Genomic DNA, 19,556 nt, shown 5'->3' with positions numbered 1-19,556 from the left:
GATCACACGCACGGCACAGCGGACACACCAGGAACCGCGGTGTTGGCCGTCGAATGGCGCTAGCTGCGCAGCATTTGTGCACCGCCGCCGTCGGTGTCAGCCAGTTTGCCGTGGCATACGGAGCTCCATCGCAGTCTTTAACACTGGTAGCATGCCGCGACAGCGTGGACGTGAACCGTATGTGCAGTTGACGGACTTTGAACGAGGGCGTATAGTGGGCATGCGGGAGGCCGGGTGGACGTACCGCCGAATTGCTCAACACATGGGGCGTGAGGTCTCCACAGTACATCGATGTTGTCGCCAGTGGTCGGCGGAAGGTGCACGTGCCCGTCGACCTGCGACCGGACCGCAGCGGCGCACGGATGCACGCCAAGACCGTAGGATCCTACGCAGTGCCGTAGGGGACCGCACCGACACTTCCCAGCAAATTAGGGACACTGTTGCTCCTGGGGTATCGGCGAGGACCATTCGCAACCGTCTCCATGAAGCTGGGCTACGGTCCCGCACACCGTTAGGCCGTCTTCCGCTCACGCCCCAACATCGTGCAGCCCGCCTCCAGTGGTGTCGCGACAGGCGTGAATGGAGGGACGAATGGAGACGTGTCGTCTTCAGCGATGAGAGTCGCTTCTGCCTTGGTGCCAATGATGGTCGTATGCGTGTTTGGCGCCGTGCAGGTGAGCGCCACAATCAGGACTGCATACGACCGAGGCACAGAGGGCCAACACCCGGCATCATGGTGTGGGGAGCGATCTCCTACACTGGCCGTACACCACTGGTGATCGTCGAGGGGACACTGAATAGTGCACGGTACATCCAAACCGTCATCGAACCCATCGTTCTACCATTCCTAGACCGGCAAGTGAACTTGCTGTTCCAACAGGACAATGCACGTCCACATGTATCCCGTGCCACCCAACGTGCTCTAGAAGGTGTAAGTCAACTACCCTGGCCAGCAAGATCTCCGGATCTGTCCCCCATTGAGCATGTTTGGGACTGGATGAAGCGTCGTCTCACGCGGTCTGCACGTCCAGCACGAACGCTGGTCCAACTGAGGCGCCAGGTGGAAATGGCATGGCAAGCCGTTCCACAGGACTACATCCAGCATCTCTACGATCGTCTCCATGGGAGAATAGCAGCCTGCATTGCTGCGAAAGGTGGATATACACTGTACTAGTGCCGACATTGTGCATGCTCTGTTGCCTGTGTCTATGTGCCTGTGGTTCTGTCAGTGTGATCATGTGATGTATCTGACCCCAGGAATGTGTCAATAAAGTTTCCCCTTCCTGGGACAATGAATTCACGGTGTTCTTATTTCAATTTCCAGGAGTGTAGTTCTAGCCCATACTACTGGAGAAGTCTGGTATTTTCTCGAATGATGGCGATAGATCTAGAAGGTGCTTGCAGCGTCGAACAGGATACGCAACATGTTATGCCATCTGTGAGAAGACCTGAGGCTGCACTTACATGATGAGCTAACAGATGGCGTTACTTCAGTACTTGAGTCAAGCTCGTAACAGTATTTTGTGATATCGGCACAAAATTGGGTCTTGTTGGTATTTCGGGACTAGAAGGTCCATAACACTGACGTTCTCGATGTATCTTGATGGAAGGCAACCCTACTTTTAGGACACATATAGATGACTTCACACGTTTCCTTATTTAGTGTCAATTGCCACTCTTTGCAATGTACATGTATCTCCTCTAACTTAATTTGCAACTGGTTTTCTATATATACATCTACGTCATTACTCTGCTATTCATAATACAGTGCCTGGCACTGAACCCTTCTTCCACTCTCGAACGGCGCGTGGGAAAAACGAGCACTTAAGTTTTTCTGTGCGTGCCCCGATTTCTCTTATTTTATCATGATCTATTCTCCCTATGTAAGTGGGTGGCAACAGAATGTTTTCGCAATAGGAGGAGAAAACTGGTGATTGAAATTTCATGAGAAGATCCCGTCGCAACGTAAAACGCCTTTGTCTTAATGATAGCCACTCCAATTTACGTATCATGTTCGTGGCACTATCTCCCCTACTTCGCGATAATACAAAACGAGCTGCCCTTCTTTGTACTTTTTCGATGTAGTCTGTCAAGCCCATCTGATGCGGATCCCACACTGCGCAGCAATACTCCAGAATAGAGCGGACAAGCGTGGCGTAAGCAGTCTCTTTAGTAGAACTGTTGCACCTTCTAAGTGTTCTGCCAATGAATCGCAGTCTTTGGTTGGCTCTACCCACAACATTATCTATGTGATCGTTCCAATGTAGGGTATTTGTAATTGTAGTCCCTAAGTATTTAGTTGAATTTACAGCCTTCAGATTTCTGTGACTTATCGCGTAATCGAAATTCAGTGGATTTCTTTTAGTACTCATGTGAATAACTTCGCACGTTTCTTTATTCAGGTTCAACTGCCACTTTTCGTACCACACAGATATCTAAATCATTTTGCAATTCGTTTTGGTCATCTGATGACTTTACAAGACGGTAAATGACAGTATCACCTGGAAACAATCTAAGACGGTTACTGAGATTGTCTCCTATGTCGTTAATATAGATCAGGAACAATAGAGGGCCTATAACACTTCCTTGGGGAACGCCGGATATTATTTGTTGCCGGCCTTAGTGGCCGAGCGGTTCTAGGCGCTACAGTCTGGAACCGCGCGACCGCTCCCATAGTGCTCGGAGCCATTTGAACCATTATTATTTGTTTTAATCGTTGACTTTCCGTCTATTACTACGAACTGTGACCTTTCTGACAGGAAATCACGAATCCAACCGCACAACTGAGGCGATATTCCATAGGTACGAAGTTTGGTTAGAAGACGCTTGTGAGCAACGGTGTCAAAGCCTTCTGGAAATCTAAAAATATGGAATCAATTTGACATCCCCTGTCGATATCACTCATTACTTCATGAGTATGAAGAGCTACTTGTGTTTTGCAAGAACGATATTTTCTGAATCAGTGCTAACTACGTGTCAATAAATCGTTATCTTCGAGGTACTTCGTAATGTTCGTATTCAGTATATGTTCCAAAACCCTACTGCAAATCGACGTTAGTGATATGGGCCTGTAATTCGATGGATTACCCCTACTTCCCTTTTTGGGTATTGGTGTGACTTGAGCAATTTTCGTTTTGATCATCTGCTGACTTTACAAGACGGTAAACGACTGTATAACTGAAAATAATCTATGAGAGCAGGTCAGATTGTCTTCTATGGCATTAAATTAGACCAGGAACAGCAGAGGGCCGATAACACTTCCTTGGAGAACGCCAGATATTATGTCTGTTGTACTCAATAACTTTCCATCACTTACTACGAACTGTGATCTTTTTGAGAGGAAATTGCGAATCCAATCACACAATTGAGGCGATAGTCCACAGGCACGCAATTTTACTACAAGACGCTTGTAAGAGATGGTGTGGAAAGCCTTCTGGATATCTAAAGACATGGAATCAACTTCACATCCCCTGTCGATAGCAAAGATTGCTATTTTGTGAATCAGTGTTGACTATTTGCCAATGAATAGTTTTTTCGAGGTAATTCATAATGTTCGAAAACAGTATATGTTTCAAAATCCTACTGCAAATCTACGTTAGTGATATGAGTCTGTAATTCAGCGGATTATCCTTTTTCCTTTCTTGGGTATTTGTGTGACAGTACACCTTTCAGATTATAGAAAATTTTCCGATCCATCTGTGGCATGACTCAGCAAACCAGTGTTTAATAGTACTAGTTAACAACAGGCTTGGTTGCAATTTTAGTTTTTTTATTTATCAACTACGCGTTTCGCCTTATTTAGGCATCTTTAGGCTGATCTTAATTTGGTATTTCTTAGGACGATCCATTAGACAGTGTAGCTAAAGGGCATCGCAGAGTACATCAGGCCAACATCGCCTTCGTTAACCTCAAAAAACTTTCTAGGTGGACGTGAGTGACTCCAAGACCTGCATAACGCGTTCGCGTTCACAGAAGCAAATAATACACTCCTGGAAATTGAAATAAGAACACCGTGAATTCATTGTCCCAGGAAGGGGAAACTTTATTGACACATTCCTGGGGTCAGATACATCACATGATCACACTGACAGAACCACAGGCACATAGACACAGGCAACAGAGCATGCACAATGTCGGCACTAGTACAGTGTATATCCACCTTTCGCAGCAATGCAGGCTGCTATTCTCCCATGGAGACGATCGTAGAGATGCTGGATGTAGTCCTGTGGAACGGCTTGCCATGCCATTTCCACCTGGCGCCTCAGTTGGACCAGCGTTCGTGCTGGACGTGCAGACCGCGTGAGACGACGCTTCATCCAGTCCCAAACATGCTCAATGGGGGACAGATCCGGAGATCTTGCTGGCCAGGGTAGTTGACTTACACCTTCTAGAGCACGTTGGGTGGCACGGGATACATGCGGACGTGCATTGTCCTATTGGAACAGCAAGTTCCTATGCCGGTCTAGGAATGGTAGAACGATGGGTTCGATGACGGTTTGGATGTACCGTGCACTATTCAGTGTCCCCTCGACGATCACCAGTGGTGTACGGCCAGTGTAGGAGATCGCTCCCCACACCATGATGCCGGGTGTTGGCCCTCTGTGCCTCGGTCGTATGCAGTCCTGATTGTGGCGCTCACCTGCACGGCGCCAAACACGCATACGACCATCATTGGCACCAAGGCAGAAGCGACTCTCATCGCTGAAGACGACACGTCTCCATTCGTCCCTCCATTCACGCCTGTCGCGACACCACTGGAGGCGGGCTGCACGATGTTGGGGCGTGAGCGGAAGACGGCCTAACGGTGTGCGGGACCGTAGCCCAGCTTCATGGAGACGGTTGCGAATGGTCCTCGCCGATACCCCAGGAGCAACAGTGTCCCTAATTTGCTGGGAAGTGGCGGTGCGGTCCCCTACGGCACTGCGTAGGATCCTACGGTCTTGGCGTGCATCCGTGCGTCGCTGCGGTCTGGTCCCAGGTCGACGGGCACGTGCACCTTCCGCCGACCACTGGCGACAACATCGATGTGCTGTGGAGACCTCACGCCCCACGTGTTGAGCAAATCGGCCTCCCGCATGCCCACTATACGCCCTCGCTCCAAGTCCGTCAACTGCACATACGGTTCACGTCCACGCTGTCGCGGCATGCTACCAGTGTTAAAGACTGCGATGGAGCTCCGTATGCCACGGCAAACTGGCTGACACTGACGGCGGCGGTGCACAAATGCTGCGTAGCTAGCGCCATTCGACGGCCAACACCGCGGTTCCTGGTGTGTCCGCTGTGCCGTGCGTGTGATCATTGCTTGTACAGCCCTCTAGCAGTGTCCGGAGCAAGTATGGTGGGTCTGACACACCGGTGTCAATGTGTTCTTTTTTCCATTTCCAGGAGTGTAGAATATTCTTATTTTATCGTACAGTGAAGGTAATGACTGTATCTTGCCGCTGGTGTACTTTACATATGACCAGAATATTTTTGGGTTTTATGACACATTTTGAGGCAGAGTTTCGTTGTGGAAATCATTAAAAGCGCCTCGCCTTGAAGTTCGCACTGAATTTCGAGCTTCTGCAAAACTTAGATAATCTTGGGGATTTTGAGTTCTTTTAAATTTGGCATGCTTTTTTCGATGCTTCTGCAATATTTGCCTGACCCATTTTGCGTCCCTTGGGAGATCAGCATCATCTCTTATTAATTTATGTGGTATATATCTCCCTCCACCACCAACTGTATTTAGTCTATCCTTCCTGATCATGGTTAGGTCCTTTGAAAAAGTTTTCGGCTGAAGTTACTTCTGGCTTTAGCAAGCTTTCCATACTTGTAACAATGTGAGCTTCAGTGCCTTCTATTAGCGCTTGGAACTCTGGTTCTTTCCAACACAGCCAAGACAGTTTACAACTACAATAATAATTGTTGCCAGATCTACCTTCGTATTTTTGCCCTGCACCCATTTACACTGACGCCCCGTCAGTAGTTTCCCGAGACCCTCTGACCTAAAAAATCGCCCAGATCCCCTGCTGCCTGTGCAGCTGCTTCCTATTAAGTGGAACCCAGAAACACACCACCCAATGGCGCAGGTCAAGGAATCTGTAACCTACACTGTCGCAGAACTGCCTGAGCCTATGATTCAGACCCGCCACTCGGCTCTGTACAAAAGGACCACAGTTGGTTCCGCCGATAATGCTTCAATTGGTGAGCTTCGAATCCGTCTCGCAAGTAAGATTGGCAGTCCTTACACTTCAGCTAGCCACTCGAAACTGGAGAGAATCTCTTCAGATCCACAGCAGTACCAATGGTTACTACTAACATAAACCACTATCCGCAGTTTGCTGCACCCTGTGCTCTTCACGGCATCTGGAAGCTCCCTCTCCATGTGGAATGACACCTCCTTCCTCCCGGTATGCACACAGAGTGCTCACTGATTTCCTTCCCCTCCTTGGCAGCCATATCCCCAAGCGCTTAATGTTGGAGCTCCCAATTTCCAGTAAACCTTGTGAGTGAGCAGACCTTGCAGGCTGAGGGGCTTCCTCTGGAACAGGGCTGCATCTGGCCCAGGGACTTCGCCAGCCACAGATAGAGCCCGAAACCTATTTGTCAGATTTCGAGCACTGGAGAACGTAGCTAGAGTGCAGGAAGCCTTGAACAAAGTCCGACGAAATCTAAGCGCTGTTTATATGTGCAACTGGAAATTAAAACATCGTCTAGTCGAAATGTAATAAAAAGACTGATCTATATGTTACTAATTTACTGTTGTGCATGAATTAAAGCGTTCAGACGGACTTTCGTGCTTAAGCTTCTGACTGAAGTGGAATGGGGAATTTGTATCCTTAGGTTCAAAATGGTTCAAATGGCTCTGAGCACTATGGTACTTAACATCTGAGGTCATCAGTCCCCTAGAACTTAGAACTACTTAAACCTAACTAACCTAAAGACATCACGCACATCCATGCCCGAAGCAGGATTCGAACCTGCGACCGTAACGGTCGCGCTGTTCCAGACTGAAGCGCCTAGAACCGCTCGGCTATCCTTAGGTTTTCATTTCTTCAGATGAGGCCTGGTTCAGTCTGTCAATGTATATGGTCTCACAAAACATGCACCGTTATGCATCATAAAATACCCATCAGTACTTTGAAGAGCCGTTGCATAATCTCAAGACTGACGTTTGGTGTGCAGTGTGTGGTGTTCATATTGTAACATGATTCTTTCACCAAAATGTTAATGCCGACTGGTGTGTCTAAAACCTGTTTAACCCATATGTGGATCCACTAAAAAGTCATAAACGACTGTATGGATATTTACAGCAAGACTGGGCAACGGCTGACATCGCCTTGACAATGTTGTCACACATGCAAGAGGTGTTCGGTGAGGGGAGGACAATCAGATGAGGCAGTGCAATTTAGGGATGGGAAAAACCGACAGATGAAAACGGATACCGGTATTTTAGTTCTGAATAACCGGCATTTTCCGGTATTTGTTTGGTCTCGGCTGTAATAGGCGTTTTTTAAATTTTTTACTAATAACCAGGTAAATAAACCGAAATATCAATTAGCCAGAGCACCAGTGTTAAAATTTTCGGATTTTAAATAAATCATTTTAAAAAAGTGTAATTTTTATTCCTAAAATTTCCATAGCTTTGAAATATTGCGTTATTGTGGAAAATGGGCAAAGCGATCAGTGCTATTTTAATAACAATGGCGACAGAAACAAACTACAAACATACGGCATAAGAGTTGGTATAGTACTGGACCAGTTGCCATGTGGCATTGCCTGTTGGATGGTACGAATTTACATGTAGTGCGCAAGACTTGCCCGATCTGGCCTATCAACGTTGGGAGATAATTGTACTGCTGAGTCTCAAGTATTTTACGAAGTGCGGTACCAATGAAGTTCAATGCTCCATTTCCTTTAAAAGATTAAGAACGGGACGAGCAAAAACTAAATTGCGACATCTGATAAGGAGAACACTTAAAGCTTAACATTTCATTCATGGTTTGCAATAAAAATAGGAAGTAGCTGATCTGATGCCTATAACTACGTAGAATGCCTGTATTTACTTGAAGCCATTGAAAACGGAGAAAGTCACACGAAAAATACGCGCTTCACTCAAAACTTCCGGGCTGATAGGCCGTGGTCGGTGTGTAAAACCCTCCCCCGACGTTTCGTCTCCGACTGCGGGAGACATCCTGGAGGTAAAGAGGCGAACTGCAAAGAGAACTCGAGGAAGCGCTGGTTATATAGGCAGTAGATACAGGGCGTTTCAAAAAGAAAGAGCAGATTTCAAACATTTATTTCTCAAAAACTACAAATGATAGAAACACAATTCAAACGTTTCTTGTCAGAGAAAGGTTCAAAGTTTTTCAATGGTCCGCGCAGAAGTTCCATGCAAATCCGCAGTGGCGCTGGCGTTTGTTTGTAGGAAAATGGCGACGACACCACAGGAACGATCATTTTGTGTGCTGCAATTTGCAAAGTTAGAGTCCATTGTTGGTGTGCAACGTGCATTCCGCCGTCAATTCAACAAACAGCCGCCTCGTCATAAGCAAATTTATGAGTGGCATCACAGATTCGTAGAAGATGGTTGCATCTGCAAGCGAAAAAGCACGGGTCGTCCACGCACATCGGATGAAAATGTCGAGCGTGTCCGTGCAGCTTACGAAAGGAGCCCTAGAAAATCCACGACACGGGCAAGTCACGAACTAAACATGTCTAAAACAACGGTATGGCGCGTTCTGAGTAAGCGTCTGCACATGAAGCCGTACAAACTGCAGTTACCTAAATAACACCATTCCAGGACGGTGGATTGGAAGAGCAGGAGCACAAGATCAATGTCATCGTCTGTGGCCTCCCAGGTCACCAGACCTTACTCCCTGCGATTTTTATTTGTGGGGGTACATAAAGGACTGTGTTTATGTCCCACCTATGCCCGCTACTCTTCAAGAGGTACGACATCGAATTGTTGCGGCCGTGAATTCGGTAACTAAAGACCAGTTGCGTCGTGTGTGGCAAGAAATGAGATACCGGTTTGATATTTGTCGTGTAACAAATGGTGCTCATATTGAGGTACAGTTTTGATATTTGTTGTGTAACATTTGGTACTCATATTGAGTGAAGGACCGTTGGAATTGTGTTTCTATCATTTGTAGTTTTTGAGAAATAAATGTTTGAAATCTGCTCTTTCTTTTTGAAACGCCCTGTATAATTTACACATCGATCACGGCCTATCAGCCCGGAAGTTTTAAGTGAAGACAATACTGGCCGTGAAAGCCAACATTGTATCATGAATGAAAAATACAGTTCTTCAACCGTAGTTTTCACCTTTTAGCACTGACTGTTTGTAATGCCAAATGGTGGTATGATCTTCGACTGCAAATGATTTTTGAGTAGAGTTTCAAAACATTAAAATCAATAGGAGAATACTGGTGATTTTTTGTGCTATTTAACCCATCTCACTTTTCGAGAAAATCAGCAAATGGTCTTCTTTTATTTGCCTATGCATCGTGTAACTGAAAGAGTCAAAAATTTTAATCTTTGTTCGATTTCAACGTTTATTGTAGGAAATAATAAGAATAAAAAAACCGAAAATCAGTTATATCAGATACCGGCTATTTTGAGCGATTTTCACACTCAGGCTAAACTGGCGTTGAAAAAACCGATGTAACCGAAACCCGGTTTTTCAGCGATAATTTTTCAGTGTAATGTGCAATCTCCTGGCCACCTCGATCGCTGGCTATCCCCCCTCCCGCTGCCTCCCCCTTTTGTGATTTTTACCTGTGGGACGCAAATTGAAGGGTCAGCAGTACTCAAATACCACTCACATACTGGAAGAACAACAACAGAATACTGAAAATGCTATTGCTGGCCGGCCGGAGTGGCGGAGCGGTTCTAGGCGCTACAGTCTGGAATCGCGCGACCGCTAGGGTCGCAGGTTCGAATCCTGCCTCGGACATGGATGTGTGTGTTGTCCTTAGGTTAGTTAGGTTTAAGTAGTTCTAAGTTCTAGGGGACTGAAGACTTCCGAAGTTAAATCCCATAGTGCCCAGAACCATTTGAACCATTTTGCTATTGCTGCTATTCCTCAGGCGCATCTCAGTTTGGTGAAATGAGCACAGTGCCTCATCGACGTCAACAGAGGTCATTTTTATCTTCTGTCGTGTTCATTAACAAAGGTCAGTCTCGCGTCAGTCTTACTGAAAACACTTTCTCGGCCAGTTTTATTAGTCCACCCTGTACAATGGCCGCGAAAAACTGTGTAGGATTAATTTGGGCTGCCGACAGTGAAACAGCCCGTGGGCCACGGAGGGTAGCACTGATCCCGGATGTGGAAAACCCGATGCTTGCGTCTCACAGTGACGTCGCTAGTTTCTAATCAGTTCTGGTAACGCATTAAGATGACGTAGAGTGAAATATGGAAGGTAGTGAAAATTACCTGGTAATAGCTCATTCCACAGACGTCATTTCTGGTGCACGGAACGATGCAAGCGCCGGGAGAGTAGTCGGTGACGTTGGCACACAGTTTGTAGGCGTGGCCGTAGAATGGCACCCCAACAACCAGCTTGTCTGCAGGGCAGCCCAGTTGCTCCCACAGAAGTAAGCCATCGTGCTGCAAGTTATCCACACATCCAGTACACCCAGGGCTTCGCAAGAGCGAAGAACGAAAGCACAAATGATAGCGAACAAGAAGTACTCTCTTACCGTGTTTATTTTGGCGTAAGCTCCCGTGTCGTGGGGCCTCCGATAAAGAGGACTGTGGACGTCAGCAAAGTGGTCCCACTCCCCACGTAAGTCGTAAGCCATGACGTGGACTGCGTCCACAATGCTATAAAGGAAGAGACAAGAAGTTTGTATTTTGGCATGTGTAACTTTACAGCATAATCTAACTGAATATTTCTCGAATTCCTCCAGCCCCATTTCTATATTAAAGAAACATAATAACCAGGGTAGGGCTAGAATTTTTAGGTGCGCACCTTCTTTCTTAGGGTAAATGAAAGCTCTTCGGAAATACATCACACTAGAAATTTTGCCTCTAGTTTCCCCTTTTCCGCTTATTTGGGACTTTCATCCCTTTTTTCCACCAACCATATCCATAATCCCTTTCTTTTCCCATTTTTGTTTTACTGTAACTTCTTGAACACATTTTATTATTTATGAGAGAAACGACTTGCGACTTCAGACGCATTTGTACGCGGGTTAGAACCAGTATAAAATGTTTAACTTCCAATTAACGCCTCCTCAGCTTGCAGTGAAATGCGAAAAGTAAGCCTACCCATTTCAGTAAAGGCACACCCGCAACAATGGAAAGTAACTGTATCTACGTCAACGTTAATAGCCCGAAACACTACAAATGACGATGAGTGCACTTCATTCCATCCTTTTAACTTCATCAGAATGAGTTGCGTGCGGTTCGTGAATGGATATCTGTTACTAAGTGAGTGTATTACTAGGTTTTTCCATTTTATCGGTTCCGATTTCTTTTTTTTAAATTCTGGCTCATGAATTCAAACAAGATTCCATAGAAATAGATGGAACTATTATGCGGTGAACTATTTGCGATTCTGGAATTTTTTTACGTGAAAAACACCAGCGGGATCGCATCCAGCTCTGAACATCGAAAGAACGACACTCTTCAAACAAACAAATCACACGAACCTTTATTACGAAATGCATCTGAATAGTGCTCTTCAAAAATCCAAAATTTGAAGGAATTCATCATTTATTTGTGTGCAGCACAGAGGACTACCACTCAATAAGAGAAACCATCCAGCCTCCAAGGGATTTTTTCAAAAATGTCAAAGCTCGGTGAGAGTTCCGTAAAAAAGAAAAAAAACTTAATGGAGTCCGTTTACCAAAAACCGTAGAAAGAGTCAAGGAGAAAGTGTCTGGCTGCGATGCGAGAATCAGTCTGGATGAAACCATAGACTCTATGAAACTACAGGTTTTGAAAATTTTAGATTTCCCCTTGGCTGGGGACAAAATTAAGCCCGTGTTGTTAAAAATGTGCGAGCTGCCAGTACAGTAATGCAGTCAGTCACGGACTTCCGTCAAAAACTGTGGGCTGTTGGTATCGAAAGTGTATAAGTTCGTCTGGTGGTTACGCATCAGGCCCTACACATGGTTTCAGCTGTTACTCAACTGAAGCCTGATCTCCTAAATTGAAGCATGTACGTGATTGGTCCATGCCCTTCACAGGGTTTGTAAATTCAACACGACATCGCAGAACAATTCATCTCTACCCTGAAGAAGACTCTACTGAAAGCTCCGAGTCATGTAATTGGTTGTGAGGATATCACTGGTTTGCCCATTGCAGTTTTCACGGTCATTACTCGCTGGGGAGCTGGGACTGAGTGTGCTGCAACGCTGTTTGAGAATTTGGCAAGATTAAAAAGTTTGTGCTTTCTTTGGATCCAGACGATGCAGGTGTAATCTGCAATCCACAGAGACATCTGCTATTGAAACAAATATGTAATTTGCAGGTAGCACTATTTTGCATTCATAGCTACAAATAACTGAGTGCTGCTATTAAACCATTAGGAGGTCTTGAAAAGCAAAAACGATGGAAAATTTTTGCTTCCGTGAGGGGGCAGTTAGATGGTTTTACCGAAGACGAACTTGCGTCCAGGCCTCAGAAAAATCCTGATATTGAGGGAACTGCCTCATCTGTGGAGTTGCCATTGCGAGTGAATACAAAGCCTCGCCCCACTAACTTGTGTGTGTGTGTGTGTGTGTGTGTGTGTGTGTGTGTGTGTGTGTGTGCCTAAAGTACCTTTAGCATCTACAAAGACATTCCATCTCCTAAAAGAATCAGATTTCGTTTTAAAAATGCAGTGATGCTTAATGTCTTGAAGTACAACAGCTTCGTTTTTTATTCCTTGTTCTAATGAGAGATGATCTCAATAAACTAGAATAGGAGAAAGAGAATTTGTTGAATTGATTGAGTAAATCAGCACCTTTTGTCCTTTTTTACCTTATTTTAGTACCTCTTCCCTTCTTTTTTTCATCTGAAATTTGCAGCTAAAAATCCTAACCTGATTAATAACCACAGGTAGAGAAAGGCAATACCCAGGGAATTGCTTGAGTGAGTTGCGAATTTATAGCGCCAGGATACGAGGTATCTGACAATACTAGAGTCCCAACTCCCTTTGGTCCGATCAATCTACACTGATGAGTAAATGAACCAAAACAACAAATAATTAGTCGCCCCCCAGAAGCACCGAGTTAATGCAGTAATACACCGTCATCAGGCTTGCTTAAGTTCTTAGTCTGGGAAGGAGCAGTTTCCACAAATTTCGCCACGCATGCCATATCCATCTGAAGCCAATCATTGGTGATTGTATCTCGTATAGCTACAAAATCGCAGGGATGTTGATCGCTACACTTCTCCTATAGTTCCAAATAGTCTGACACTTTCTGTGGGATGAAGACTGGCTGATTTATAGAGCCAATAGATGTTTGATTTGGGTGACTGAGAGGGTCAATCCAGCGTGTCTGGGCAGCGCTATGAAAACATCTGTTTCCGTCTTTGAGGACGGGAGTGTTCACGGCATACTCATCGTAAAGATGTAGGGGATTAGTTGGTTGACTCGTGGGAGGGTACCAAACAGCGAGGTCATCGGTCCCATCGGATTAGGGAAGGATGGGGAAGGAAGTCGGTCGTGCCCTTTTATAGCAACGATCCCGGCATTTGCCTGAAGCGATTTAGGGAAATCATGGAAAACTTAAACCAAGATGGTCGGATGCGGGTTAGACACGTCATCTTCCCAAATGCGAGTCCAATATGCTAACCACTGCGGCACCTCGCTCGGTAAAGATCTAGGAGAAAGAATAACACTAGGTCACTGCAATCTTGAAATAAACATTCTAGTTCATGTTCACGGTAACCTGAATGAATTAGCTCAAAACATCACAAAACCCCTCCACCCTGGACTGGACCTTTCACACACTCTGGTCAAATTCCTCACTGAGCATTCAATACACTCGCCGCCCTGCGTAATCTTCGGGCCACACACCACGCATCTATTCAGCTGCTGTCTAGTTTCTGCATTGTTAGGTACATTTAAGAGGTGCAGGATCATGTGCCACTAAAAGCAATAGCAATTTGGGAGATAGGCAACTCTATATCTACACTACAATGTTCGCTAGGCAACTGGTTGAGATAGCGCTGCAGTCGATCACGAGACTGCATAGTAGATATTGTGACGATAGTTCACTAGACTGCCTCTTTTTTGTGCGAACAGCTACAGGACCTATCAGCTTTCTTTATATCACAAATAGCGATGGGTAAACAGTGCTGACACCACGATTCTGCCAACCTTAAAAATGTCGTGCCGCCCGCAATTGTAGTGAAATGTCGCGTTTTACCGGCTATTTCCGAGAATGACGAGCAAAACCGAGACGGGCCAATGCTCGACCCGCGCACACGCATTACATCGTGCACGCGTGCAGTTTTGTAAGCTGTGCCCGATCCTGATGCACAGTCTTCCAAAACGATAAGTGTACTCTTTGAAGGAACAACTGATACGAGAGGCGTCCAATAAGTAATGCAACATTTTTTTTCTTAAAGCGGGCTGTTTTTATTCAGAATTGCTGTAAACCATGTTACTACCCACTCTTTTGGCTAAAAAAACCCTTTTTATCAACGAAAGCTTCATTCAATGTGACGGCCTTAGGACAAGTTTCTGGGAGAACATGTATGCCCTCATTGTAGCATTCTACTAGTCGACGTCCTGCTGTGTAAGTAACCTGCCCATCGTCCACATACCGCTTCCCGTGGAGTGAACCATTCATTGGGCTAAATAGATGGAAGTTGGAAGGCGCAACATCTGGGCTGTAGGGTGGATGAGGAAGAACAGTCCAACTAGGTTTCAGTTTCCTGAGGGTAACACAATACACTTCAGACTTGATCGTTGCACCATGAGGGAAGACATCAAACAGAATAGCTCCTTCAGAGTCCCAGAACACCGTCGCCATGACTTGACCAACTGAGGGTGCGACTTTGAAATTTTTCTTCAGAGGAGAGGTGATGTGGTACCAATGCATGGAGTGCCGTTTCGTTTCCGCTTCGAACTCATTAACCCATGTTTCATCACCTGTGACGAAATTCCAGAAAAATTGTCACTATGAACGTCACAACGAGCAAGCAATTCCGCACATATGGTCCTTGCTTGCTCTTGATGGTCTTCTGTTAGGCGGCGAGGAATCCAACCGGCGCACACCTTTAGTGCCCCAACTGGTGGACGAGTGTGTCAGCAGAACCAACAGAAGCACAGTTATGCAGCAATATGTTTGATTGTGATCCGACGGTCACCTCGAATGAGAGTGTTCGCATGTTCCAACACTGCAGGAATTGCAGCTGTGTGCGGCCGCCCGGCATACAGAAGATCGGATGGGTTTGCGCGACCTTTCCGCGATGGTGACAGACGCCTCGCCCAACGACTCACCGTGTTTTTGTTCAGTGCCAGGTCATCGTAGACAGTCTGCAAGTGCGATGCTCTTGTTTGTCGCCAGAAGAAACTCAATAACAGCTCTGCTTGGAACGCACCTCTGTTACAGAGGCCATTTGTTGTAGAATCATGGAACATATTTTGTGTTCAGACGTAAAGACCTTTCTAGACTCTGAGAAGCTCATCTGCAGAAACCAGCACGGTTTTAGGAAATAGCGGTCATGCGAGGCACAGCTGGTCCTCTTTGTGCATGATATACAACAGGCTCTAGATACCGGCACCTAGGTTGATCGCACATTTTCTAGACTTTCGAAAGGCGTTCGACTCAGTTCCGCACTGTCGCTTGCTCCAAAAAGTTCGCGCTTGCGGTCTATCCGATGACATATGCGGTTGGATAGAAAGTTTTCTAACAGACAGAGAGCAATATGTCGTTCTGAATGGGGTGACTTCAACAGAAACAAGCGTAACATCAGGTGTGCCCCAGGGCAGCGTAATAGGTCCACTGCTTTTTACGCTCCACATAAACGATCTGGTTGATGGTATCGACAGCGGCATTAGACTGTTTGCCGATGATGCTGTAGTCTACAGGAAAATAGTATCACACGAAAGTTGTGAACAAATCAATGAGGATTTGCAGAAAATAAATGCGTGGTCTAATGACTAGCAGTTATCTCTCAATATTAGTAAGTGTAGCCTACTGGTTACAAAAAGGCGAAAATCCCCATTAATGTACGAGTTCAAAATAAATGCCCAGTCTTTGGAAGCGGTAACATCCGTCAAGTATCTGGGTGTGACTATGCGAAATGATCTCAAATGGAATGATCAGTTTAAACAAGTAACGGGCAAGACGAACTCTAGATTGCGGTTTATTGGTAGAATCCTGAAGCGATGCAAGTCCTTCAGCAAAGGAAATTGCTTACAGTACGTTAGTTCGTCCAGTCTTAGAGTATTGTTCGTCTGTATGGGACACTTACCAGTCGGGTCTCATTCAAAAGATTGAGAAGGTCCAAAGAAGAGCAACAAGATTCGTAATTGGTACATTTAACCATCGCGAGAGCGTTACAAATCTCATAGAAAGTTTGAAGTGTGATACACTTGCAAATAAGCGACGCGCTAAACGGAAGGGGCTGCTCACTAAATTCCGAAATCCGATCTTCGCCGAGGATTTAGAGCATATATTATTACCGCCAACTTTCAAATCAAAATTCAAAGATAAGGGAAATTAGAGCTGGTACTTAGGCGTTCAGACAGTCGTTTTTCGTTTGCGCGATCAGCGAGTGGAACAGAGGGAGGGGGAAATATGACTTTGGCACGAATTGTGCCCTCCGCCACACACTGCTTGGTGGCTAGCGGAGTATATATGTAGATGTAGATGTAGATGGAAGGTTATATAAGCGCCGCCCTCTATCTGAACTTAATGAAACTATATGGGCTGAATCTGGGATATTCCACTATATCCCACGACAAATTCCGCATTTTGCAGCGGAAACTGATGGGGGAAAAATATGTATTGCATTACTTATTGAAGGCCCCTTGTATTTAGCCCGGTGGGCTTAATGACAGTGCAGAATACCAATTGCTTTGGTTTGGAATCACGATTTACATTATTTGATTGGAATGGATTTGATACATGAAGGCTATTGGATGACATTTAGAACTAAAAACAACTCGTTCCTGTGAAATACAAGGTGTACAACTTTGCTCCCGCCATTTTTCGCTAACATTTGAGGCTTTAATGAAACAAATTGGTTACACATGTATCATTCAAAGTATTTTCCATCGCTGGCTACTACTTTTTCCCATCTTTCGGGCAGTGTACGAATCCCGCGTCGAAAAAATTGTTCATCTTTTGAAGCGATCCACGAATTGATCCAATTTGTGACTTCTTCACGAGATCGGAAATGTTGGTCAGCATTGCGCCATTGATCTAAATAGGTGATAGAGGGAGCAATGTCTGGAGAATACGGCGGGTGGGGCAGGACGTCCCATTTTAACGTTTCCAAGTACGTTTTGACCTCTTTTGCAACGTGGGGTCGAGCGTTGTCGTGCTGCAAAATCACTTTTTCGTGTCTCTCGCTGTATTGCGGCCGTTTGTCTTTTAATGCTCTGCTCAAACGCATTAATTGCATTCGATAACGAGCACCTGTGATTGTTTCACTTTGTTTTAACACCACATAGTACACGACGCCGGGCTGGTCCCACCAAATGCAGAACATGATCTTGGGGCCTTGAATATTCGGTTTGGCTTTCGACGTGGAAGCATGGCCGGGATATCCCCATGATTTTTTGCGTTTAGGGTTATCGTAATGAGCCGAGTTTTCGTCCCAGGTCACAATGCGATGCAGAAATCCCTTCCGCTTTTGCCTCTGAAGCCACTGTTCACAAACACACAAACGCCATTCAACGTCTTTTGGCATCAGCTCACACGGGACCCAAGTTCCTTCTTTCTGAATCATGCCCATAGCCCTGACACGTTTTGAAACGGCTTGTTGTGTCGCTCCCACTAATCGTGCCAATTCATCTCCAGTTTGACGCGAGTCGTCACTCAGCAATGTCTCCAATTCTGCATCTTCGAAAACATTCTCTCTTCCACCACTATGCCGGTCTACGGCGTTAAAAATCACCGTTCTTGATGCGTTGAAACCACTCACGACACGTTCCTTCACTAATAGCGTCCTTACCATACGTACTTGAGAGCATTCGATGAGACTCAGCCGCTGTTTTCTTCATATTGAAACAAAACAGTAACACCTCCCGCAAATGACGAGAATTAGGCTCGTAAACTGACATTTTCAATCAAGAACAACTTTATGATGCAGACACAAACCGACTAATGTTTGAATGAGACTATGTTGACCGAGGTCCGAGCTAACTGACTGACGTCTACGAACTGTTTCTTTCGACCGCTCCTTACCGTTGTCGCCACCTATCGGCAAACGGCGGAAGCAAAGTTATACACCTTGTATTCTTTTGTAAAAATAATAGTTGATGCATTCATGCACTTTCGTTTTGTGCAAGACATTAGTTTTTGGCATTACAATCTTCTTCTGAGATAATTTGTTAGTAATTACGAATGAAAATGCACTTTTTAGTTGCTATCAGTTGTCCAATGAAAATCACGGTATACCATGTGTGATGGATCAGTGAAACGAAGCACTCCCTCAGAGAGCTCATGCTGCACTATGAACTATTCGTAACGAGGTCTTCCAATAAAAGATAATTTATTTTGTTTGTGCGTAAAACGTATTGTTGTTGTTGTGGTCTTCAGTCCTCAGACTGGTTCGATGCAGCTCTCCATGCTACTCTATCCTGTGCAAGCTTCGTCATCTCCCAGTACCTACTGCAGCCTACATCCTTCTGAATCTGGTTAGTGTATTCATCTCTTGGTCTCCCTCTACGATTTTTACCCTCCACGCGGCCCTCCAGTGCTAAATTGATGCCTCAAAATATGTCCTACCAAACGATCCCTTCTTCTAGTCAAGTTGTGCCCCAAATTTCTCTTCTCCCCAATTCTATTCAATACATCCTCATTAGTTATGTGATCTACCCATCTAATTTTCAGCATTCTTGTGTAGCACCACATTTCGAAAGCTTCTATTCTCTTCTTGTCCAAGCTATTTATCGTCCATGTTTCACTTCCATACGTGGCTAACTCCGTAAAACGTATGCAAATATGGCCATTTTGTTTTGAATAAAATCATTTTGGCTATTAGGCCATGCATTATAAAACACTAAAGCAACTAAATTGCCGACGTTTCGTAAGACTTGCTGCGCTTCCTTTCAGGACGGAATGTCCCATGCGTCTAGCTCTTACTAAAATTCCGCGTTCAAAGTCTGTTAATTCCCGACGTGCAGATTAGATTAGATTAGATTAGTATTCGTTCCATAGATCATGAATACGACACTTCGTAATGATGTGGAACGTGTCAGGTTAATAAAAGGTGTCTATACAAGATATTACATTAGACAAAATATTACATGACACTCAATATATATTTGTATATTTTGTGGAGGTTGGGAAATTACCCACTTACTACCGGTATATCCAAAAACTCATCGAATGAGTAGAAGGAGTTGCCATTAATAAATTCTTTTAATTTCCTTGGAGTTGCCATTAATAAATTC

At 45.1% G+C, this 19,556-nt stretch overlaps 1 protein-coding gene across 1 annotated transcript in view; it reads right to left on the bottom strand.

Annotated features, from left to right (window-relative positions):
• Positions 1 to 19,556, bottom strand: part of LOC124622396 (endochitinase-like) — a 101,440-nt gene that overhangs the window by 14,915 nt on the left and 66,969 nt on the right. The window contains exons 6-7 of the mRNA XM_047148085.1: positions 10,687 to 10,810; positions 10,421 to 10,594 (exon numbers count right to left, since the gene is read on the bottom strand). Of these exons, the coding sequence (XP_047004041.1) occupies positions 10,421 to 10,594; positions 10,687 to 10,810 (298 nt within the window). The remainder of the gene's footprint in view (positions 1 to 10,420; positions 10,595 to 10,686; positions 10,811 to 19,556) is intronic.

Source organism: Schistocerca americana, chromosome 7 (assembly GCF_021461395.2).
Source record: "Schistocerca americana isolate TAMUIC-IGC-003095 chromosome 7, iqSchAmer2.1, whole genome shotgun sequence".
In the NCBI taxonomy this organism is placed as follows: Eukaryota; Metazoa; Arthropoda; class Insecta; order Orthoptera; family Acrididae; genus Schistocerca; species Schistocerca americana.
The sequence above is the reverse complement of the archived record's forward strand: the minus strand, read 5'-3'. Positions and strand labels throughout refer to the sequence as shown.